This window comes from Siphateles boraxobius, unplaced genomic scaffold (genome assembly GCF_051911475.1).
Source record: "Siphateles boraxobius isolate OS27281-9 unplaced genomic scaffold, OSU_SipBor_1 6, whole genome shotgun sequence".
In the NCBI taxonomy this organism is placed as follows: Eukaryota; Metazoa; Chordata; class Actinopteri; order Cypriniformes; family Leuciscidae; genus Siphateles; species Siphateles boraxobius.
Window position 1 is genome coordinate 25777623 of NW_027509186.1, and position 20385 is coordinate 25798007.

Below are 20385 nucleotides of genomic sequence, written 5' to 3' on the forward strand. Positions count from 1 at the left end.
CAGATGAAAGTCATACAGCTTTTGAATGAATGAGGGTCAGATGATGGTGAAACAATTTTCATTTTAGGGGTAATTATCCATTTACTACTGGTGGGAACCAAGGATACATTTTGAGAATTGGTTATCAAAAAACCCTAGATATGATTATAGATGGGGACTGTCTATGGTGGTTAAAGGTATTGTAGGTAGAAATCCACAAAAATACTTTTTGTCAAAATTTGTTTAAACTGTCTTTATATATCAATGCATAATTAAAATGTAAGTACTCTGGAAAAGAAATGATAAAAATCGAGTGTCTGTAGTCCTCTTAGGACTACAATAAACACAGCTCATTATTCCATTAACTCCCACTCCCTCCCTACTCGGCTCCTTCCAAAGCCACGCCCCCAAAACAAATGAACGCGCGATCCCGGCCATTCGCTCAGCTGGAAGAGTCGGATGTGTTTACCAGCTTTACCAGATGTAGTGACATCATGTCAGAATCACAAGTAATAAAATAACTAACTTTATCAGTATGAATATAAACAATTAACATGGCTGTTAGTACTCACTATCCAGCTCGCATAACGATACTTGTAAAGTTTAAAATATTTTACTAGCTCGTAACGGAATCAAACTCAATATAAGGCAAAGCTATAAATAGCTTCATTGATACACGTTTGCCGTTACTATCAGTTACACTGTGATGAAGGTGAATTTGTAAGATTCATAACATAAGATTGTTTACAGATAAACTGAATTACATACACTCAAACACCTTCTCACAACTGCATTGCAGACCCAAGATAATATAACACACACACACACAACATATATTGTATAGCACATACAGATACAACATAAAGACATATGTAAACATATGTAGAGCATATAACAACAAACCAAACGTGAAAAAACGGAGTAGGTAGAGTTCACGGTGAAAATAGGAACACAGTTTAGGCAGAGGGTAAAGCTAGGTATAAAAATAGATCCCCTAAACTTTTTAACCTAAAGTTAGATTCGGCGAAATTAAATAAAACAGCTTTCGACTGCAGATAGGCCTATTGCTTATTTATCGTCTCAACCCTGGCTCACTAACAGTAACGTTATACTAGTCGACACCAAAGTTACACTGTCATAGCTAAGCCAGTACCGTTAGTTATGCTACGTAACGTTAGGTAGCTAATATTAGGTAGTTAGGTGTGCTAGTGATACATGCTTCATGAAAAAATAAATGCCATCAAAATGAAAACAGCAAGATTACCTGTCCAGCAGAAATAAAGCCATCATGGAGTCACTTTTCAGCCCCTTGAGATCACTCAGTAGTAGCCGACGCTGGAAAGCCACGCCGACTCTCTTATGATTTCTTTATTTATCCAAAGACTTTTTGTTCATAGCCTTTTCAAATACTGTCTTCCTTTTTTTAACTCGTTTGACTTCGCTGCCTCTATATGCAGGTAACGTTACTGAGAATTGTGACTGTTCTTTCTCTGCCATAATTGTTTGTTATTACTAGCTTCCGTTCCTTTTCAAACGGGTGCGCGCATTTGGGCTCCTCCTGTATCAGCAGAGGTGGTATCCATGGTAGCGAGGGAGAGTGACAGTCGCCCCAGCCAATCATTTCTTTCGTCCCGGTTGGAATAATGAGCTGTGTTTATTACAGTCCTGAGAGAACTACAGACACTCGATTTTTATAATTTATTTTCCAGAGTACTTACATTTTAATTATGCATTGATATATAAAGACAGTTTGAAAAAAATTGGAAAAAAGTATTTTTGGGGATTTCTACCTACAATACCTTTAACATCTGGGCTGTGTGATATGGACAAAAATGTACTGATATGGACAAAAAAGTACTATCACAATTTTTTGATCAATATTGCGATTTCGATTCTAATCATGATTTTGAAGCAATATTTCCTTACACACATATAATTGTGTCTGTATAATATTTTTGGAAGCTGGCTTTATTGATGATATTTGCAGGCACCATATCTTTGCATAAATGATGCGTAACGACATCAGTTATTTCTTTATGTATTTTTGTGCTGTTCGTAAATGCCAGTTTTATCGCTGGCATTTGTTCACCTTGTTTGGAATGTGCCATTGTTATTCTATGTAAACGCACTAGATGGTGGACATCTTTAACCATTGCTCTCGCATCTCTGGTCTTTTGCCATATCTCTCACATGACACAGCATTTTACATGGTGCTCAAAGTTAAAGATGTTAAACTTTTAAAAAACAGTTCTCAAGACCTACGTCTCGTGTTTTTAACTGCAAAAATGCGTTGTTCTGTGTGAATGGCCCCTACTTTGTTTTACCACAAGGATAATTTGACAGGTCTTGCAAATTACCTGGCTCTATGATACATCATCTCTCCTGTATCCAAAACCACGAGTGTAGATTTGTTTTGGCCAAGTCATGATCCTGCTCTGAATTCACCTTCCTTGTTTCCGCGCTAGATTTAGGTGTGCTGTATTCAGATTGAACAATGAGGGTCCTGGTGGAAAAATCTTACTTTCTGCGGTTTAGAAATCGCACACGATTTCGATTAATCGCACAGGCCCGTTACCATCCTCGTTCTCAGTAGGCAATATTCGCATTTGTAGAAACATTAAGGAGCAGTCACATTTACCATTGATCTACAATTTTTCACTGGCAAAATCCATTTTAGTAGGAATCTATCCAATAGGGAAATCTGCGTAAGAGTGAAAGATTTACAGTGGCAGATTTCGCAATTGGTTCAAACTGGACATGCAGATTCTCCGTGTTTACCTACTGTAAGCTTTACATATTGTGTCATTTACATATGTGGTTTAACCAGATGCATTTACACTTGTCCAGTTTCGTCTGGAATACGTGTCAGGCACTCCTGAAGTGGTTTGAGTGATTGAATTTAAATCCGTCTCAAATGCATTTCGGAGGGCATTTACACCTGGTCTTTTCACGATCGGATAGCTATCTGATCTGAGAAAATGCATGAAGTGACCAGGTGTAAACAGGCACATACATTGCTACACTAGTATTGACAATAGACACATTTTTGCCCATGAAAATGAACAGAAATTTTGCTAATGTGACGGTTAAGAGTCATATTCTTAGATTGGTTATTTGATGTTTATGTCAGTATACTCTTGATTTTCTCTGGCATTCATAATCACCTAATTGCTCCAGTGACCTGACAATCAGGCTGACATGCCTTGTTGCTGGTATGTTTATGTGTCTAATGATCGGGGTGTTGAGAGCAGATAATGGCACCTGGGATCAAGTGCGTCAGCAAGCATTGCTTATCTTTCCCCACCTTGATGAATAAGCCGAATTTAGCTGTTGCTTTGCATAGGCATTATTTGCATTTTTGTTTCTCTTACTAGTAAACCAAAGGCCAAGATACATCCTGGCCAAATCTGAAACGGCTACATAGGAATTTTGTTGTTTTTTTGTCTCTTCATCTTGTTGACATAATTGCTAACGTAATGTTTCCCAAGCTAAATAGGGCCTCTTGCGAGTCACCTGAGAGTGTTGAAGTGATTGTATCATACGGTTGTGTTTGTGTGTGTATGTGTGTTGGTGGGGAGAGGGAGTTAGCTGGCCCTGAGCCCGTTAGCAGAGGTAGAATTACCCTAATTGTTTCAGCTGCATCCACACTGTGGTGGCACATTTATTGAAGCTTTTTGTGCCATGCTGCCCAATAGCCAATGTTGCTGACATCACTTCATCACAATAACGTAGTGTCAAAGGGGAATGGCATTCACGTCAGCATTTTATTGCTTGTTTTATTAATGGCTTGTTCTCGGTCATGTAATAGTTTTTCTTAAATCCGTCGTTGTGTATTCTAGGTTATATTGAAATAATATCCAGGCTCCATTTATTTATTTTATATATATATATATATATATATGAGGACAATTAGTCAACCATCATGACCCATCACTAGATAGAAGTAAATATGCTTTGCTTTAAATAGGGTATTGTCTTAAAAAATATTTTATGATGTTTGTATTTTCCAACTGGAAATTTTACTGCCGTAATGCGACAGCTGTGAATTCATAAACACTTTTCCAGGAAAATTATCACACATATGGTGAAGCGTCGGATTTGTTTATATTTATATTTTTCAATCATTTAGACTGTTGCTTCCAGGGCCTGAATTTCGTTTTGGAAAATAGGGGGGAAATCCCCCTTTAGGTCATTCTTATGGGGGGGATTTTTTAATTTGAAGGGGGAGTTTTTTTAGACAATTTAAAAAAAATACGTTTAGCTAAATGTTTGCTCACTCATTGTATTTGTGTTTTTACAATGGGGTCATTTTTTTTAGTTTACACAACAAAAGGAAGCTTGATTTCAATCTTTGAATTAAATTGAAAAAAGTAGCACAAATAAATACATGAAATTAAGAGAAAAGTTTAGGTCTAACACTAGTATTCAGAAATGCTAGAAACGGAAAAAATAACACTGAATATCTTTTAGTCCTGTATAATTTGAATACATAGGCTATTAATCCTGATTCCTTACAATTAATGCTATCTTTTGTTGTTTTATATACAATAATGACAGACATATTTTAGGCTACTCTCACTTTAAGAGCTAGTGCACGGATCCACGTTCACATGTTGCGTGTAAAGCGCAGTCCGCGCCACTTTCTCCTATTTTAAAAAGGGCTCCCTGTTTCTAAGCAATCATGAGCCATGTTCTCCATGAAGACGAAGACGTTTCAGCAAAAGACGTAACGTGAACGGCCCATACTGTTTTCATTATAGTGTCACATGCATTTTCTTTTTGTATTATTTTTTTAAGACATAACCGATTGTGTTTGAGAGGATACTCCCCAAGACCGGAATTTAGAGAATGTTGTGTGCTTTTGACCGTTAAAGCGCTATAATTCGCGAAAAATAACTCAGTTTTTTTACTCACGAGCTGTTTGTTATGCGGTTTAAAATCGCTTGAATGTTTAAATAGGTAAGACTTAAAAAGACGCACAAATTATAAACAATAGTGACGATGGTTATTGATTGGCCCGATTGTGCAAGTGACATTTCCATCAAATGTCCCGACTCCTGAAACGCGAGAGTCTAGAATCACCGCCTGCAGCTGCAGCGCGATTGGCTTGCCTTGTGCAACCTATTTTGAGAGACAGAGAAGACGCGGCATTGGCAGAATCACTCACGCTGTTTGTGAAATTGCGTCTCGCAGAATGTTTTAAAAATGACTGATTTGATCTTATAATCTGTTAGGTTAAATTTACTCATAGGCCTACATGCTAGATTGAATGAATGTTTGCGGGAATTTCCCGCATTATAAACGCAAGACCTGCGGGAATGATTAAAATGATGCGCAATACCCGCAATCCTGCACCGAAATTCGAGCCCTGGCTTCCAAGACTATCTCAAATTATTCTTCACTTTTGTAACTACCTTTCATCAGAATTTGATCATTTTCAAATTCAAAACATCACATAAACCTGAATGTTGAAGTTCGCAAGTGATCAAAATCAAAGAAGAACTGTTGTCTTCATTTATTAATACACCTACTGTGTTATTCTTGAAAAGGTGTGGATGGGAATCTTCCATAATATACTCTGGTTCATTTAATTAGTATGTAATTTGAAGGATTTAGTCCAGTGCTAATTCTCAAAGGTTTCCAGTGGCTTTCCTCTAATATTGAACATTCAATATACTGTTCAGTATTATAAAGGAGCTTCTAGTGTCCTAACCCTGTCGTATGTAGCCCACTGAAAATGCTGTTAGCCTTATGGGGAGCACAGGCATTCCCCTGTCAGCTTGACTGAGAGAGGGTCCTCTGAGATTCCAGGCTATCGAATCCATCTGAGATAATTAAGTCTCGTCTTCAGGAATTCATGTTTATTTATGCTGCGTACCTATAAGGGTCAGGCGTCTCATTTCTACTCGGATCGTCCTTGGAGTCCTCTGCCTAGAATGTAAGGTTGCCACCACCTACAGACCTACACTGTTGTAGCTTACTGGGAACTCGAAGTAGGTCATGTTTCTGGGTAATAGCACACTGAAATTAGTTTTACTGTAGCATACAGTGTATCCTGCAGGCATTCCATCAGTAACTCAGAGCTTTATGGATCTAGCTGTCTCTCCTCTGAGGGAAAGCTCTCTGACTGGACGAGGAAAGGGAAAATCAAAGAAGCTGTGAATGCTTTAGCAGTCTTGTTGTGCTATTTCAAAGAGTAGACCTGTCACTGATTTCCCCAGAGCAAGACGACATTTGCATTTCCTCATTTCTTTTTCATCACCTTAACATTAACACCACTGAATGTCTTCCTTTGTGTTGGAAAAGGCTGGTGTATTTTTCTTCTTTTTGGATACTTTTTTTTGGAGAAGAGTTTAAATAAACAATTATTGAGTCAGATAGATTGTAAGGGTAAGCTGTGTTGTTGGAGAATAATGGAGTCAGTAGATAAGAATATGTTACTTTGCCTCACTGTGGCTCATAAAAAGGAGATCTTTAACTAGTCCTTGTAGGAAAGTGTAATTAAGTCTATCAGAGTGACCTAATTTTTGCTCCAATTATTGCTTCAAGTATTTTAAATGTGTTTTTACGTATTTTATTTTGTTTATTTTACTTTTAAACTTAAAATATAACCTAACCCTATTCTGCAAATTTAGCTAACTGATTCCAATGTTTCATGCATATTTTAATAGCTGTACTGTTGTGCTACCACTCTGTCTCCCTTGGGAAACCGTCTTATGGTTTGCATATATTACTTTAGCACCTTTGGAGAGAGCAATCTGGGAATTGCTTAATAGAATTGGCTTAATTGTCTTGTAATGACTTCAAAAACTGGTCAGGAGTTCTTCCTGCACATGCACAGAAAATGTCTCCAGCATTCAGCATAGTCATTGTCATTGCCTTTTCAGTGGAACATCTGGTGCCATTATTGTGTTTATGAATTTGGGATGTTGTTCACCTCATCCGATGCTTTTCTCCCACAGGTCATTATACAGAATAATTATGCTCGCTCCAGGTCTATTAAAATGCCTGTGGAGAGACTGCAGAGATATATTAGAGTGCATCTGCTGACCTGTCAACTTTGAAACAACTCAGATGCGGGCTACTCCACGGCCATGTCTGTGCATTATGTATCGCATGAAGAGAGGGAAATCTCATTTACCGCCCTCACCTTTCCCCCTGCAGTGTGTCTTTGACTATAGATTGTGAACTGGGAGAATGGATGTCATTTGGGAATTAAAAGTTTTCTCCTGCTTTGTAAGAAAATCAAGCTTTCTTTAGTCCTGAGGAATTTTTATGACCCTCAGATCTCAAAACTGTTTTCTCAGGCAGTCCCTATGGTTCACCCTCTGTCAAGTCCAGGAATATCCACAGTCTGTTTCCTGTCGTCATATCTTCGCAACACAGTATACCCATTTCTTCCTGGTATTATAAAGACTGTTGAATGCCTTTTGAGAAAATGTGCTGTGCTTAGTGATAGAGCTTTATATTGGCAAGGCTGATTACTCGGCTGACATTTGGTTATATTGAGGCCTAAAACATTGATAAGTCTAATATGGTAATGTGGTGGAAAAATGGCAAGTAGTTTCGTAATACTCTGTTATATTTACTTCTTATTTATTAAATCCAGGCATTTGGTTGATGAAACATTGATTAAAATTAAGATATAATTAATACAAAACGAAATTGACTTTAATGAAAGGCTTTGTGCTTTCTGTTCGAGGTTTCTGAAAGTTTTAAAGCACTTTAGTGCCGCTTTCGGAGCTTGTCACGTCCGTTTTTCCTCATAAATGCGAACACGAAAAATAAAATAAAATGAATATTATATGTTCTGTTGAGAGCCAACCCTTCTTCATCCAGTGGGTAGTAGACTATTACTTTTGATTTGCGCAGTGTAATTCACTGAATTGATTTCTCTGCTGCCATCTGTCACGTATTGTGTGAGCTTGTGACTATTGCAAGCGCACACCTGAGAAGTCCTGATTATATTGTCTGCTATATTTACTTCTTATTTATTAAATCCAGGCAATTGATTGATTAAACATTGATTAAAATGCGTGGCGCGAGCGACAGATCTCCGACAGTAAACGGATGGCCCATTCTGCTCTGTAACAGGTGCTTTTCCGCGTCTCGGGTAAACAGCTGTTGCGACTCACGCGAGCAAAAACGTCCGAGTCCGGTGTGTAGACACTGTGTTAAAGCTCATTCTGCCTATAACGCTACGTTACAACATCAAGCAATATTCCAATAATTTATATAATTATAACACTTTATATAGGGCCATTTTGCATTAAGAGTAGCCTAGTTTCACGTTTAGTAGGTACATTTTGCTTACTACTTATTTAAATAGTATAAAAGTCTGTACACTATGTAATAAAAACGTTTTCATTATGATATTATAAATTTTACTTTAGTAAAAAGATCTGAGTTATTCCTCCACTTTTAGAGATTAGAGGAATTAAGACTAAAAATAGAAGATAATGTCTAAAGAGTTATATTAAAAAATGTCCTGGCTCTTCCAAGCTTTATAATGGCAGTAAATGGCTGTTTCTGTTTTGAAGTCCATTAAATTGCATCTATCCATCATAAAAGTGTCCCACACTGCTCCGGGGGGGGGGGGGGCCTTATGAAGTGAAGGCCTTATGAAGTGTAGCAATGCGTATGTGTAAGAAAAATATTAATATTTAACATGTTACAAAGTATTTAAATACTCCATCATTTATGGTCATACAGACTTAACTAATATTAAAAACTAAACTGTAAAATAACCATGCATAAAATTCTCTCAAAAATACAAACATGTACATACATGTTGCTCACATATTATGGTCCTGTTTGTGCTAAATAGTGCTTTTTTTTTTTTTAAAGGGCGTGCGCCCGTCAGCATCCATGGAGGAAAACATAAATTGGCGCCTGAGTGCAGCATAACTCATATTGTTAAATGGATAATACGAATTACATATTTGTAATGGATGTCAATTTTATCAAAGTCACAGTTCTCATTCATAAATTTGAATTCCAGAAAAAGTGGCTGGTAGATAATACAAGTGGCTGGTAAAATTGGGCATCCAGCAGCCACTGTGGCTGGTGGGCAAAAAAGTTGATTTCCCACCCTGTGTGTATTCTATATACAGCACCCATCAAAAGTTTGTACACTCCAATAGGAAAGTGTGTCCAAACTTTTGACTGGTACTGTACTATAATACACGTAAATAATATCGGCCGATATATCGGCAGGGTCCGAAATTAACTTTTTGGCTCACCTGCCACGGGGACTGGTAGATGAAAAAATCCACCAGCCAAGCATATTTTTTACCGGCCAAAATAATAAACAGCCTTTTTGTGTCACATATACATTCATTTCAGTACATTTAATTGAGATAAGTATTATGTTGAATGAATAAGAGTACATAGAAGTCAAATCAGAGCAACAAATATAAGACATGGAAGATGTGAGCATGGAACTAGTGCTCATAACAGTACATTTGAAGGTTTTGTAAAACTATCAGATACTTTACCGAAAGTAAACATAAAATTATGTTTTAAAATTATATATATATATACACACACACACACACACACATTTAGCTTTTTTGTTTGTTTGCTGCATGGTAAAAAAAACCCAGTATATATACCCTGTATTTGTTAAATCATGGGGTGCGTCGACACGCGCAACCACACGCGCCTAAAGACATATTTCGCTGAGCAAGCACAATGAAGCAAGGCAAGCGAAAAGAAGTAGCTACTGTGTGGGACCATTTTGACAGAAAGGGCGACGAAGTTACTTGCAAAATATGCTACGTGGTATTAAAATAGCAGTAGGCCTAGTGCAAGTACAATGCAATATCACTGGCGAAGCAAACATCCACGAGCAAATGAAAGGCGCTTTCCGAAATTGGCCACTCTAGCGAGACGTCATCTCTGTATTCCCGGGACATCTGTGCCATCGGAGATCCAGACTAACCCCACATCATGTAGACATATTACTTTTTTAAGTAAAAACTAGACAAGCTGTGGATTGAGGTAGGCCTGCTATTTTTATTTGACGAAAAAACGTAGTCTGATGAAATAAGCGTTTTTTTCAAAGCTTCAAACTGATTCAGTGTTTTCTTTTTGTCATCTTAATTTGTTAATTCTTTAAGTTAAAATAATATATTTAGTGTTGGTCTATTTTGGGTGTGGAGAAGGTTCACACACGCTTCTTGAGGCACACACACACACACACACACACAAGGTCTCTCGCTCTCTGCAGTGCGCGCGCTACACGGTTTTGGAGCACAGTATGAGCGCGATCTTTCTTTCTCGCTCGCTCTAGATTCCTGGAGATTTGAACTAATTTGCGGGCATCAGGCAGCCGCTATCAATATGCGGGAGACTCCCGAAACTTCCGCAAGACTTTGGGTGTCTGGAACATCCACCCGCCAGTGTGGCGGATAGCCTTTTGAGATTTACTCGCCAAACGGAAAATCTACCCGCATTTGGCGCTTGGCGGGTGCTAATTTCGGACCCTGTATATCGGTATCAGGCTTTTTTTTTATCGGTATCGGCATCGGCCCCAAAAAATCCGTATCGTCCCCAAAAATCCGTATCGGTCAGGCTCTATCCTTCAGTGTGTGGCATGTCACAACGCACAACTTTCACAATGCCAACTTTCCAAAAGTATTGGATGTAAACTACACTTGTAGGATGTAAACAATGTTTCTTTCCATTGACTCATTGGAAGCACCTGTTTAAGTTTATGCTTTGAGCTTTTGAATATCCTCCTCATTATTTGTCAGTAGTGATTTTATGCAATAAGGTGTCCTCAATATCCTGATATAGATGTCTTTTTTTTAAACGTCCTTACAAGCATTGTGTGTACGAATGCGATTCTTCTCTCCAGATCCTTGATTCAGCTCATGCAGTGTTCTGGCTCAAAGTCTCACTTTTGTGCTGAAATTGTTCTTAAACAATATTCTGTCTGAGGCTTGTGTGTCTTTCAGCATCACTGGTCACATCACAATGACATGCCCTCATATGCTCAGCACTGACCTAATCAGATTTTACCTTTTACTGAACCTCATTGCCATATAAGTGAGAAATGAAGGTGCAGGTGTGACAATTAGAGGAGAGAAGTGGGAACTTTTTTGCTTACAAGTGTGTGTGAATGATTATATACTGTAAAAAATGATTTTCTGAAGTTCTAAATAAAACAAGGATTATTGGAGCATGTTTGCCAAGAAAATAACATCAATTTAATGTGTTACTTGCCATTGCTTCTTTGTAATTTTTTGGGAAATTTACTAGGAATGTCTGAGTGAAAATTGTTTATACACCCATTTTTCAGTATAGGTCTATTTTTTTGTGGCGGCATAATCTTACAATTAAAAAGATCAAATCAAAAACAAGATGAAACCAATCTCCTAATTTTCAGCCCGCTGTGGTGTAGTCTAATTTATGAACAAGCAAGCTATCATTACTTTCAGTGACGTCTGTTTCAAAATTAAGCAAATTTTGTGTAGGCTACTCAAGGTTTGTAAAATTGAAATCGGTACTGTTTGTTCATATGACATGTTCTTCATATGACATTTGCAACACATTTGTTATAGTAAAAACAATATTCTAATTAAAAAGGTGTAGGACAAAAAGGGCAGGAAAACAGCAGCTGCCGTATTGTGACAACACCATAGAGCCATCAGTGTCTTGATAAATGGCTCCAGTCGCTCTCCTTAAATGATATGCTAACAACTGTTATTACAATGGAGTGGCATTTGTTGCATGGTTTTGTTGTGGATGTACTATGTGCCACATCATTCCAAGCATTCTTAAAGGCATGGTTCACCCAAAAATGGGTGTTTTTTTCGTAAAGAAGATTTTTAGCTGAAACCAGTGGTCCTTGAAATTTCGGTGCATCGCTAATTTCGAGGTCAAAGTCCATTCTGTTCTTTCAGAAAAGCATTTCTGGAAATAGCATGGAAATAGCTTGGCCCTCTGCTCTTGGCCATGACCCTGTTATACGGATGGGTCAGATAGAACAGTGATGTGGTTTATGAGCAGGTCTGTGATGTATTGTGCTAGGCAGTGCAAGGCTATGAGTGGAGAGAAGCAGCAATGGGTTAAATACAGGCTGCAGAGGCGGTGATGTTTTAAAAGGGATGAGATGTGTGTGAGAGAGATGAAAGCACTTGCTGTAGTCCCTCTGTCATTATAACTCAACATGCTCTGAGCTCGAGGTGAGAAATGTGCAAAGATGGCAATGCCTTTGACTTATAAGAAGTTTGCTCAGCAGTCAGAGCTACCTCTCCCAGACCTAAGGCCCTGTTTGCACCAAATTTTCTGCTTAAAAAAACTGCATAACAAGAAAATGGAACGATTAACTGCTAGATGCGAAACAGCCTTATGCTCACAAAGATTTTGAATAGGACATCAATGCGTTAGGCTATGTCCAGATTTTTTTTTTATCCCTCCACTGTTTATTACATTTTAAATTAGGGCTTGGCGATAAAACGGTATCGGTATTTATCGACGGTACCCCATTGTCGGTAACGATATAAAAAATGTTCGATATAGCGCTCAATATTTTCATTAAAATTTGCATTGCTCACGCGTCCACCACAACGTTGCCAAACATCAAATGGCAAACGTAATGAAAGCGGAACTAAACTGCGCTGCTCATTTTTGCTTCACGGACCGTTTACTAGTTTTGACCAAGCGACAGAGGTACTACACAGCTCTAAGAGATTCAGTAAAGAAAGAATCTGAATTCACTATAGAAGTAATAATATCGCTGCGAGATCTAGTGAGAAGCATTCAAAATTCTCCGTTATTAAAGGTTCAATCAGCGCTGACGTGGAAACCAGGAGAAACATTGTGCCATGAATGAACTAGTTACAGTCTTTAAGTCCACAGATCAGCAACATTCACCATGTAGGCTATTTAATGTAGTAACACTAACTGCAACCATGGAAGTTTGGCAGGAATAATAAAATGCTTTCAAGTACGTCACACATCTTTTTCCAGCACTTCAAAACTCAAATATTATCATATTTAAATGATATTTTTAATGTGATGATGATCAAAACATTATTTGTTCATCCTTCAAAGATTTATTTATTACATTTTTATTTCTCATATTCCCATTTATTAAACTAAAATTTTCAAGATTTAGGAAAACTCACACTTATTTAAAAATAATGTATTTGTAAACATTTAAATCAAGGAAATTGCTCTGGCTTTTCTTTCTTTTTGCTTTATCGAAAACGTACCTAACCGTGACACCACTGTGTCTTATCGAACCGAAACGTGAATTTTGTGAACCCTTACACTCCTACTAATTACATGTTGATCCCTCAAAGTTTGCCTTTATTGTTCCACATTTACACTTTTACATTGCACATATTTTGTAACATTTTATTTAAGTTCAAGAGTTTCTTTAACACTTACTCTTTTATCTTAATATAAGACATAAAGAAGGTATTTTCGTTTACATTTTATTTTTGCTTTTTACTGCTAAAGCTAATATAATTTGTTGTTTGCCTTAATAATGTGGATAAATAAAAAAACAGAGGTTTAAATTCAAATTTCTACTTGTCTTAAAAAAAGGTTATAAAAAATGTCAACAATTATCGATACCGAATGATATGAAACATTATATCGTGATACATTTTTTAACTATCGCACAGCCCTATTTTAAATGATAATATTTAATATTAAATTATAATAATATACACTACCTTTCAAAAGTTTAAAATTGAAAAGAAATTAATACTTTTATTCAGCAAGGATTCATTCCAATAGTTTAGTATAAAACATTGAACCTCTTTTTGAAGTAGTTTCTATTGAAAACCACCTCATATCCTGTACAGCTATTTGACAGCTCTCCACTGTGTTCACAGTTACCGATGTGGAGCTCAAACGTCTGCGAGATGCCTTCAAGAGGACCAGTGGCCTGTCCGTCTATATGACCCAACAATGCTTCTACAGGGAAGTACTGGGCGATGGAGTGCCACCAAAGGTTGCAGAGGTGAGTCAAGCTTTAATACAACATTAAAATTTCAGTGCTGTCTCTGTTTTAACAGTTTTGTGCTTGATTGGTCTGTCCCCCTGGTTTATTTATGGTAGGCTACAAATAGTACATATTTGAGGGTCCATTTACTGTATAGGGCTGTCACTTTTGTGAAAAAATCCTGTTCGATTTTTGAGACATATGTGTTCATTGAATCGATTGTAAAATCGATTTTTCCATGTCTAAAGACGTTTCCATTTTCAACACCAAATATTGGCAAATCCACGGACAACTAACAGGCATTAGGACGAACGTAAAGAGGGCGCTTGAGACGCGCACAACTCTTATAAATATTTCTGATGATTTATTGGCGTGAAGTTTTTTGCACAATGACAAACAGGAGTGCAACATTCAAGGATTGAAATTAACACCCGCCAAATTCGGATAAAAATGAACTTTGGCGGGTTACGCTGTCATATCACGAGTCAATTTGGCGTGTTTCTATGTTTATTCACTTTGCTGGGGAAGTTCGTGTGAGCCAAATCTGCGTGGATTTAGCGCAAATACGCAACTCGTGAGTCCTCATGATATATTAAATACAGCGTATTGCGCAGAATCTGCGCATTTCTGGCTTGCTTGAACACACACGTCACTAAGCAACAAATAACGGCGCGCTTGTTCACTTGCACTGAGGTAATAGCAAATATTAAAAAGCATTTGGTTAACAGAACAGACATTGTTATTTTCCAACATCCTACATGTTCTGTGTACTGTATTAATCTGTCTACCTAAAACACATTTTTGGTTTAAAAAAAGGCAGTTAAAATCGATTCCCTATTTTCGTTTTCGAAACTTGTGTTGGTTGGTCCGATCGATTGTGCAATCGATTTTCGAACGTAAAGTGACAGCCCTAATACTGTACCTTTGATATTTTGTGCTCAGACTACATCCTTTAGTACATGATAGTCACAAAAACACATAAACTCAGTTACAGTTCCCCACTGTTGACTTAGTGCTTTTTTTTGCTGAAGTTTAACTAAGCTATTTCCCTGTTCATGTGTAGTTCTGTTTTGGTTTGCTGATGCTCTAAATACCCAGTCATGTGGTTACCAATTGTAACCCAGAGAAGCACTAACTGAAAGGGTGGGGCTTTATGGTAAAACACCCTCACACATCATCATCTGACATTTAAATACTTCCTCTTGACCTGACCGCTGTAACCATGAGTTCATGTGGCCCTCTACCTGCCTCCTGTATTTTACAGTCTGATCTCTGTGAGATGAATCATACAGAGATCCCCCTCTATTTCAGCAGAAATCTCTCTGGTTCATACTTCTTCTTGTTGTCATAGGAACTAGTATTTGCATGCCAGTGTGGCTGACTAGTTATTTTCGTCTCGCTTCTGTGTGGATTTCAGACAGTTTTATTGTGAAAAATGTATCGGATCAATACTCTAAGATTTATGAAGGGGACACTTCTCTTTGAAGTTTTAGTGTCAATTAAAAAGAAGTCCTTAAAACAGATGGAGGTCTTTAACAGGACTTGACTCTAAAGTCATGAATCTTTCGTCAGGTATTATGAACTTTCAGTCCTGGCTGCAATCCAATGAAATTCTTTCAGCTGAATAAAACTGCCACTCATCCGAAATTGCAGAGTTATGTTTATTTTTAGCTCTTTTACCAAAGCGTGTACAGCGACTTATCCTGATTTTTGCCAAGCACTTTGATGCTTTTACTGAGTGGGTCTATTACTAAAGTGATTCTTTCTAGCACTCTACACATTCACATGTCACTTAGCATTCTGTGCTGGCTAACAGACCATTTGCTGGATCAAGGTTGATATTTTCCTTACATTTTCACCTGGGGCCAGTTGCATAAACATAGCCACGATGTTAAATAATAAAGGCCTTATGAAGTGAAGCAATGCGTATGTGTAAGAAAAATATTAATATTTAACACGTTACAAAGTAAATTCTAGCTCACGGCCAAACGACCATACCCAGTCTACTTGCGCCTGAATCGCAACTTATGACATCGGAAGTAGCGTAGTGCGTTATGGCATAGTGTAAATATCAGCAGTACGTCGCATTACTCACATAAGTCGAATACGTATCCACAGTATTCCTGCGCCCCATGACGCTTTGCGCGAATTATGGGTGTAACTTCCGTTAAGCTGTAAACAATCAGTGAAAGACTAGCTCTGGACGCAATAATATATTTTTAAACCGTGTACGATGACATTACATTATTCTACTTACCCTTCAACCATTGAACATTAAAAGGACATTTAAAACTGTAAAAGCGTAAACAAGGTAACGTTACTTTCAACAGACCATGAATAATCTATGAAAAAGTATCTTTCCACAGCAACATCGGCGGAAATCTGTATTAACGTTGCCTTAATAATAAAAAAATGTTTTACTTCAGCATTGCGTGATACTATTTTAAAGTGATTTCAGTCATTTTGACAAATAATAAATTGTAAATTTACCTGTGAAACCAAACCTGGAAAGAGACGTGCAGGATTTGGGGAGTAACGTTATTCCAGTGAATTGGTATAGGCTACTTTGTAAATTAAATCGGGAGAACAGACCACAAATGTGCAGTATATGTTGACCTTTATCATACTATTACAGCGAAATTCAAAAGTAAAAAAGAAAATAATCATGAGGAAAAGAATGCAGAGCTCCTACTATAGATATTCTTGTTATAACATGTCATGTTAAAATACCAAGTGTTACGTTATTCTGATGTTATTCTTAGATAAAACATGAAAGAAAACTGATAGCTCATTGAGTCAAACTGACGGATCAGCTTTATTTGTAGGGCAACCTTATGATTTGAAATGATTCGTTTCAGTCTTTTTGAATGGGAGTTCCCCAAACCGGAAGTGCCACCCATAATTCAAAACGCAGTAAGCTCGTCAGGAATAAGGTGGATGTTCATTTGGCCTAAGGCTAGTTATTTTACTTTATAAAGTTTTAAATATGGATATTTTTCTTGATGACTTAATGACAAGTCAAGGATGAGTTGGTGGTGAGTAAATGAGTAAATTATAGGCTAATTTTCATTTTTGGGTGGTCATCGGATCCGAAATTCACTTTTACATGGTGTTTGCATATAAATGTGTCTTTACAGTGTGTAGACACAACCACTATACAATGAAAAAAATCCATTCACTCCTTTTTTTTAATCCTCAAGAAGTCTAAACACTCTCAATGATCAAGCCGTTTGGATTTTCTGAGCAATATGATGTCATATTGCTCATGCTCCGCCCACGATCACTGACAGACTGTCCCGCATTAGCATATTTACTCCCTCAGCCATTTGTATACTGTCCGCCAAGGCAGCACGTTACGTGTCTTATGCCCCACGGAAGAGAGGGGAGGGGTGGGGTGAGCAGTTCCTCATTATCATTTAAAGAGACATGCACCGGAACAGGTCGTTGTGAACAGAGCTGTTTTCTAGGAGGTAAAAGGGTGTTGTTTTACACAACCATTGAGGAATTTTAACCAAAGTATGTTACAAACTTTACATGAAGACCCTAAAGAATCATACCAACTTGTGGAAAATGGGCATCCGACGACCCCTTTAAGTCCCCTTTAACTAGTATGACCAACTAGCAGTTAGTTAGGGATATCAGGGGTATAGTTATCAGTCTTACTTTTCGGTATCAAATTAGACCAGTCTATGTTTTTATGTAACTGACTTAAATTTGATGACTAACTTCTAAGACTAGTCTTAGCAGTTTATGCAACCGGCCCCTGTACTCCACTGTCTAACAATGCTTCAAAATCAATATATTATTCACTTAACCTACATGCACCCACACACGCGTATAGATGGCAGGTAGTCAGTGCCTGCGCCCGTGGGTGATTAATCTGCTGGCTGCAGGTGACATCTTGCACTGCGTCCATCATCGGGAGGCACAGTCAGGAGGAACCCCGAGCTCCCAGCTGCTCATTTCGTCGTTGTGATAAGTGGATTGGTTCCCCTGAATTCAGCTCGCAGCAGACCAGCCAACACCACACGTTGATCCTTAGCACCCAGCCTCATTAAATCCCTTGCAGCATCGCACACTTTTCCTCCCACTTCCTGTCTGTGCACGTGTCACTTTTTGGAATGCTCTAGTTGATCATTGCCTCCACCTTTAGTCACTCAGTGTTTGTATTACATCAAAGGGCAATGATTACATGCTACGGAAGCGTGCTACATTATTCAATATGAAAGCTGCTTTCAATAAGAATGGCTTCTGTGTTTGTGTATATTATGTATTTGTACAATGTAGAAATAAAATGAAGCCGTTCTGTGTGCCACAACTAATTTCTATAACGCTTAAACTCCCAGAAGATGGTCAGAAAACAACAGTCTGTAACAATTTATTTGAAATAACCTTCTTAATCTAGGAATCAAACAGTAAAATCCCATAGCGAATGCTGCTGAAAAATTAGGTCACATACAGTACATGCAATGTTCATTGATATGAGCATTGTACAGTAAACTTAAGCATTCAGTTAATCAATGTTTACAAATATATAATGAATATAATATATGTAATCAAATTAACTGAATCAGTTGGTACAGCAGGACCAGTAAGTACAAAATCAATGTAATAAATAGAATTCAGAAAGCTTGTGGCCATATGTCACCAATGTTAAAATTTTAATCGTTACCACAAAAACTGCTTACACTTTTTAAACGTACTTATTGTGTATGGAAAGTATTTTGACGTTGACTGGCAACTATATTTTTTGTTATACACTTTCAAAATGTATTTTCAATTGTGATAATAATAGGACAGTAATTTGGATGTAGCCTTTTAATATAATGCAAAACATTCAAAAAAATGGAAAAAATGACTGGTATTTCCAATGTCGACAAACAGCAGCAGCAGTATTGTTTGGTCAACTATTCTTGCATTTCCCTAGTTCTGTCACAAAAGATCACATTCATGCAATAAACATATGATGTGCTGTCAGAGCAGAATACACACCAGGGTCATCACAGTGGTGTAGTGACTTATGTGTGTAAACAGCCCATAAGAAATGAATGGGTTCACATACCAATGGCCACCCAGCATGAGGACTTAACATAAAGCTTTAGAAATTAAAACAATCAACTAAATGTTCCATATGTGAAACTGGAAGCTTTGTGTGTTGTTACAACATAGAGGTGTGAATCTTAACTTGTCTCACGATTCGATTACGATTTAGAGGGTAACGATTTAATTATAAAACTATTCTCGATGCATCTTTTTTTCCAATTCTTTTATTGATAATCACAATATAGTTATTTTTGTTTTTTAATTTTATTAAAAATAAGAACAAATTTACAAATAACAAATATAATACAAGAAAGAAAGAAACAAATTTACTTTTTTTAATTTTACAACTATTTAACAAAACATTCAGGTAAGAAATAATACATATCAAATATAAAAATAATCACTGCATAGTCTTTACTGTATTAATTACACATGAATTGATTATTATTAAAACTACAAATAATTGTAGTTGGCCAGTAAATTCACTAAACATTTATTTTTCACTTTACTTGTAAACTATATAATTAGTGAGTACTAGTATAGTGGGCAGTAAATTGAATATCATATACATTTAGCTTGGAAACCAAAAAATCCCTACCAGTATATTTTGTTTAGCGCTAGTTTAGTTTAGTTATTTTTGTTAAATACATATTTTAGGTATTTATTTTTTGTACTTTTTTACTTAGGCTAATTTTCATTTACTAGTTTGTTTTATTTTCTTAAATAACTTAAATACTTTTAGTAAATTTACTATCATGCGTTTAGTGAAAAGGTCACAGACATACATGTTTTCTTTGTTTTGTTTTATTATTTTTTTTTATTTTAGTTACGGTTGTGCTTAAGTAAATACATATTTACTGATTTTATTCATTTTTATATACTGGTTTTATTTATTTTAGCTGTATTTTTGTTGTTCGTGTTGTGTTGTTCATCCACAAACATGTTAAATGAATGTTTTGTCAAAAGTTCCTTGACAAGTATGGGAAAAAAGTGAATTTTGGACCCTGTTCAGCAGTGAAGCTGTAGTCCAACAAGTGATTTGAACTTGAACAGTTGAACTTTTTCTAGTAAATTTTTCTTATATGCTGCAGAGTGCTAGACTGTTTAGTAGGCATCAGGGGGTGTGAAAATTTTACTTCTTTGTGGTTTTTTTGATAAGACATGGTGTCAAACCAAGTGTAAAAGTGAATTATGTGTGCATAAGATGTCTCTGTGGAATAGAAAGAGATCAAAAATTGGAAGAAAAGCATTTTACTGGTAACCCTCCTGCTGTGCCATATTTTACAGGGATATTTGTGTGGGTAGAGAGAGAGAATGTAATGTTTCCTCTGTATTAAACTAAATGTTGTCAGCTGATTTATGGGGAGATACAGTATGTATCTAGGGTTCATTATTATCAT

At 36.9% G+C, this 20385-nt stretch overlaps 1 protein-coding gene across 3 annotated transcripts in view; it reads left to right on the top strand.

Moving 5' to 3' along the window:
* Window positions 1-20385, top strand: part of usp32 (ubiquitin specific peptidase 32) — a 58231-nt gene that overhangs the window by 1221 nt on the left and 36625 nt on the right. For all 3 annotated transcript variants that reach the window (XR_013195956.1, XM_077208416.1, XM_077208417.1), the window contains exon 2: window positions 13833-13960. Coding sequence is in view for 2 of the 3 variants with exons in the window: in XM_077208416.1 (XP_077064531.1) it covers window positions 13833-13960 (128 nt within the window). In the remaining variant the exon portion in view is untranslated. The remainder of the gene's footprint in view (window positions 1-13832; window positions 13961-20385) is intronic.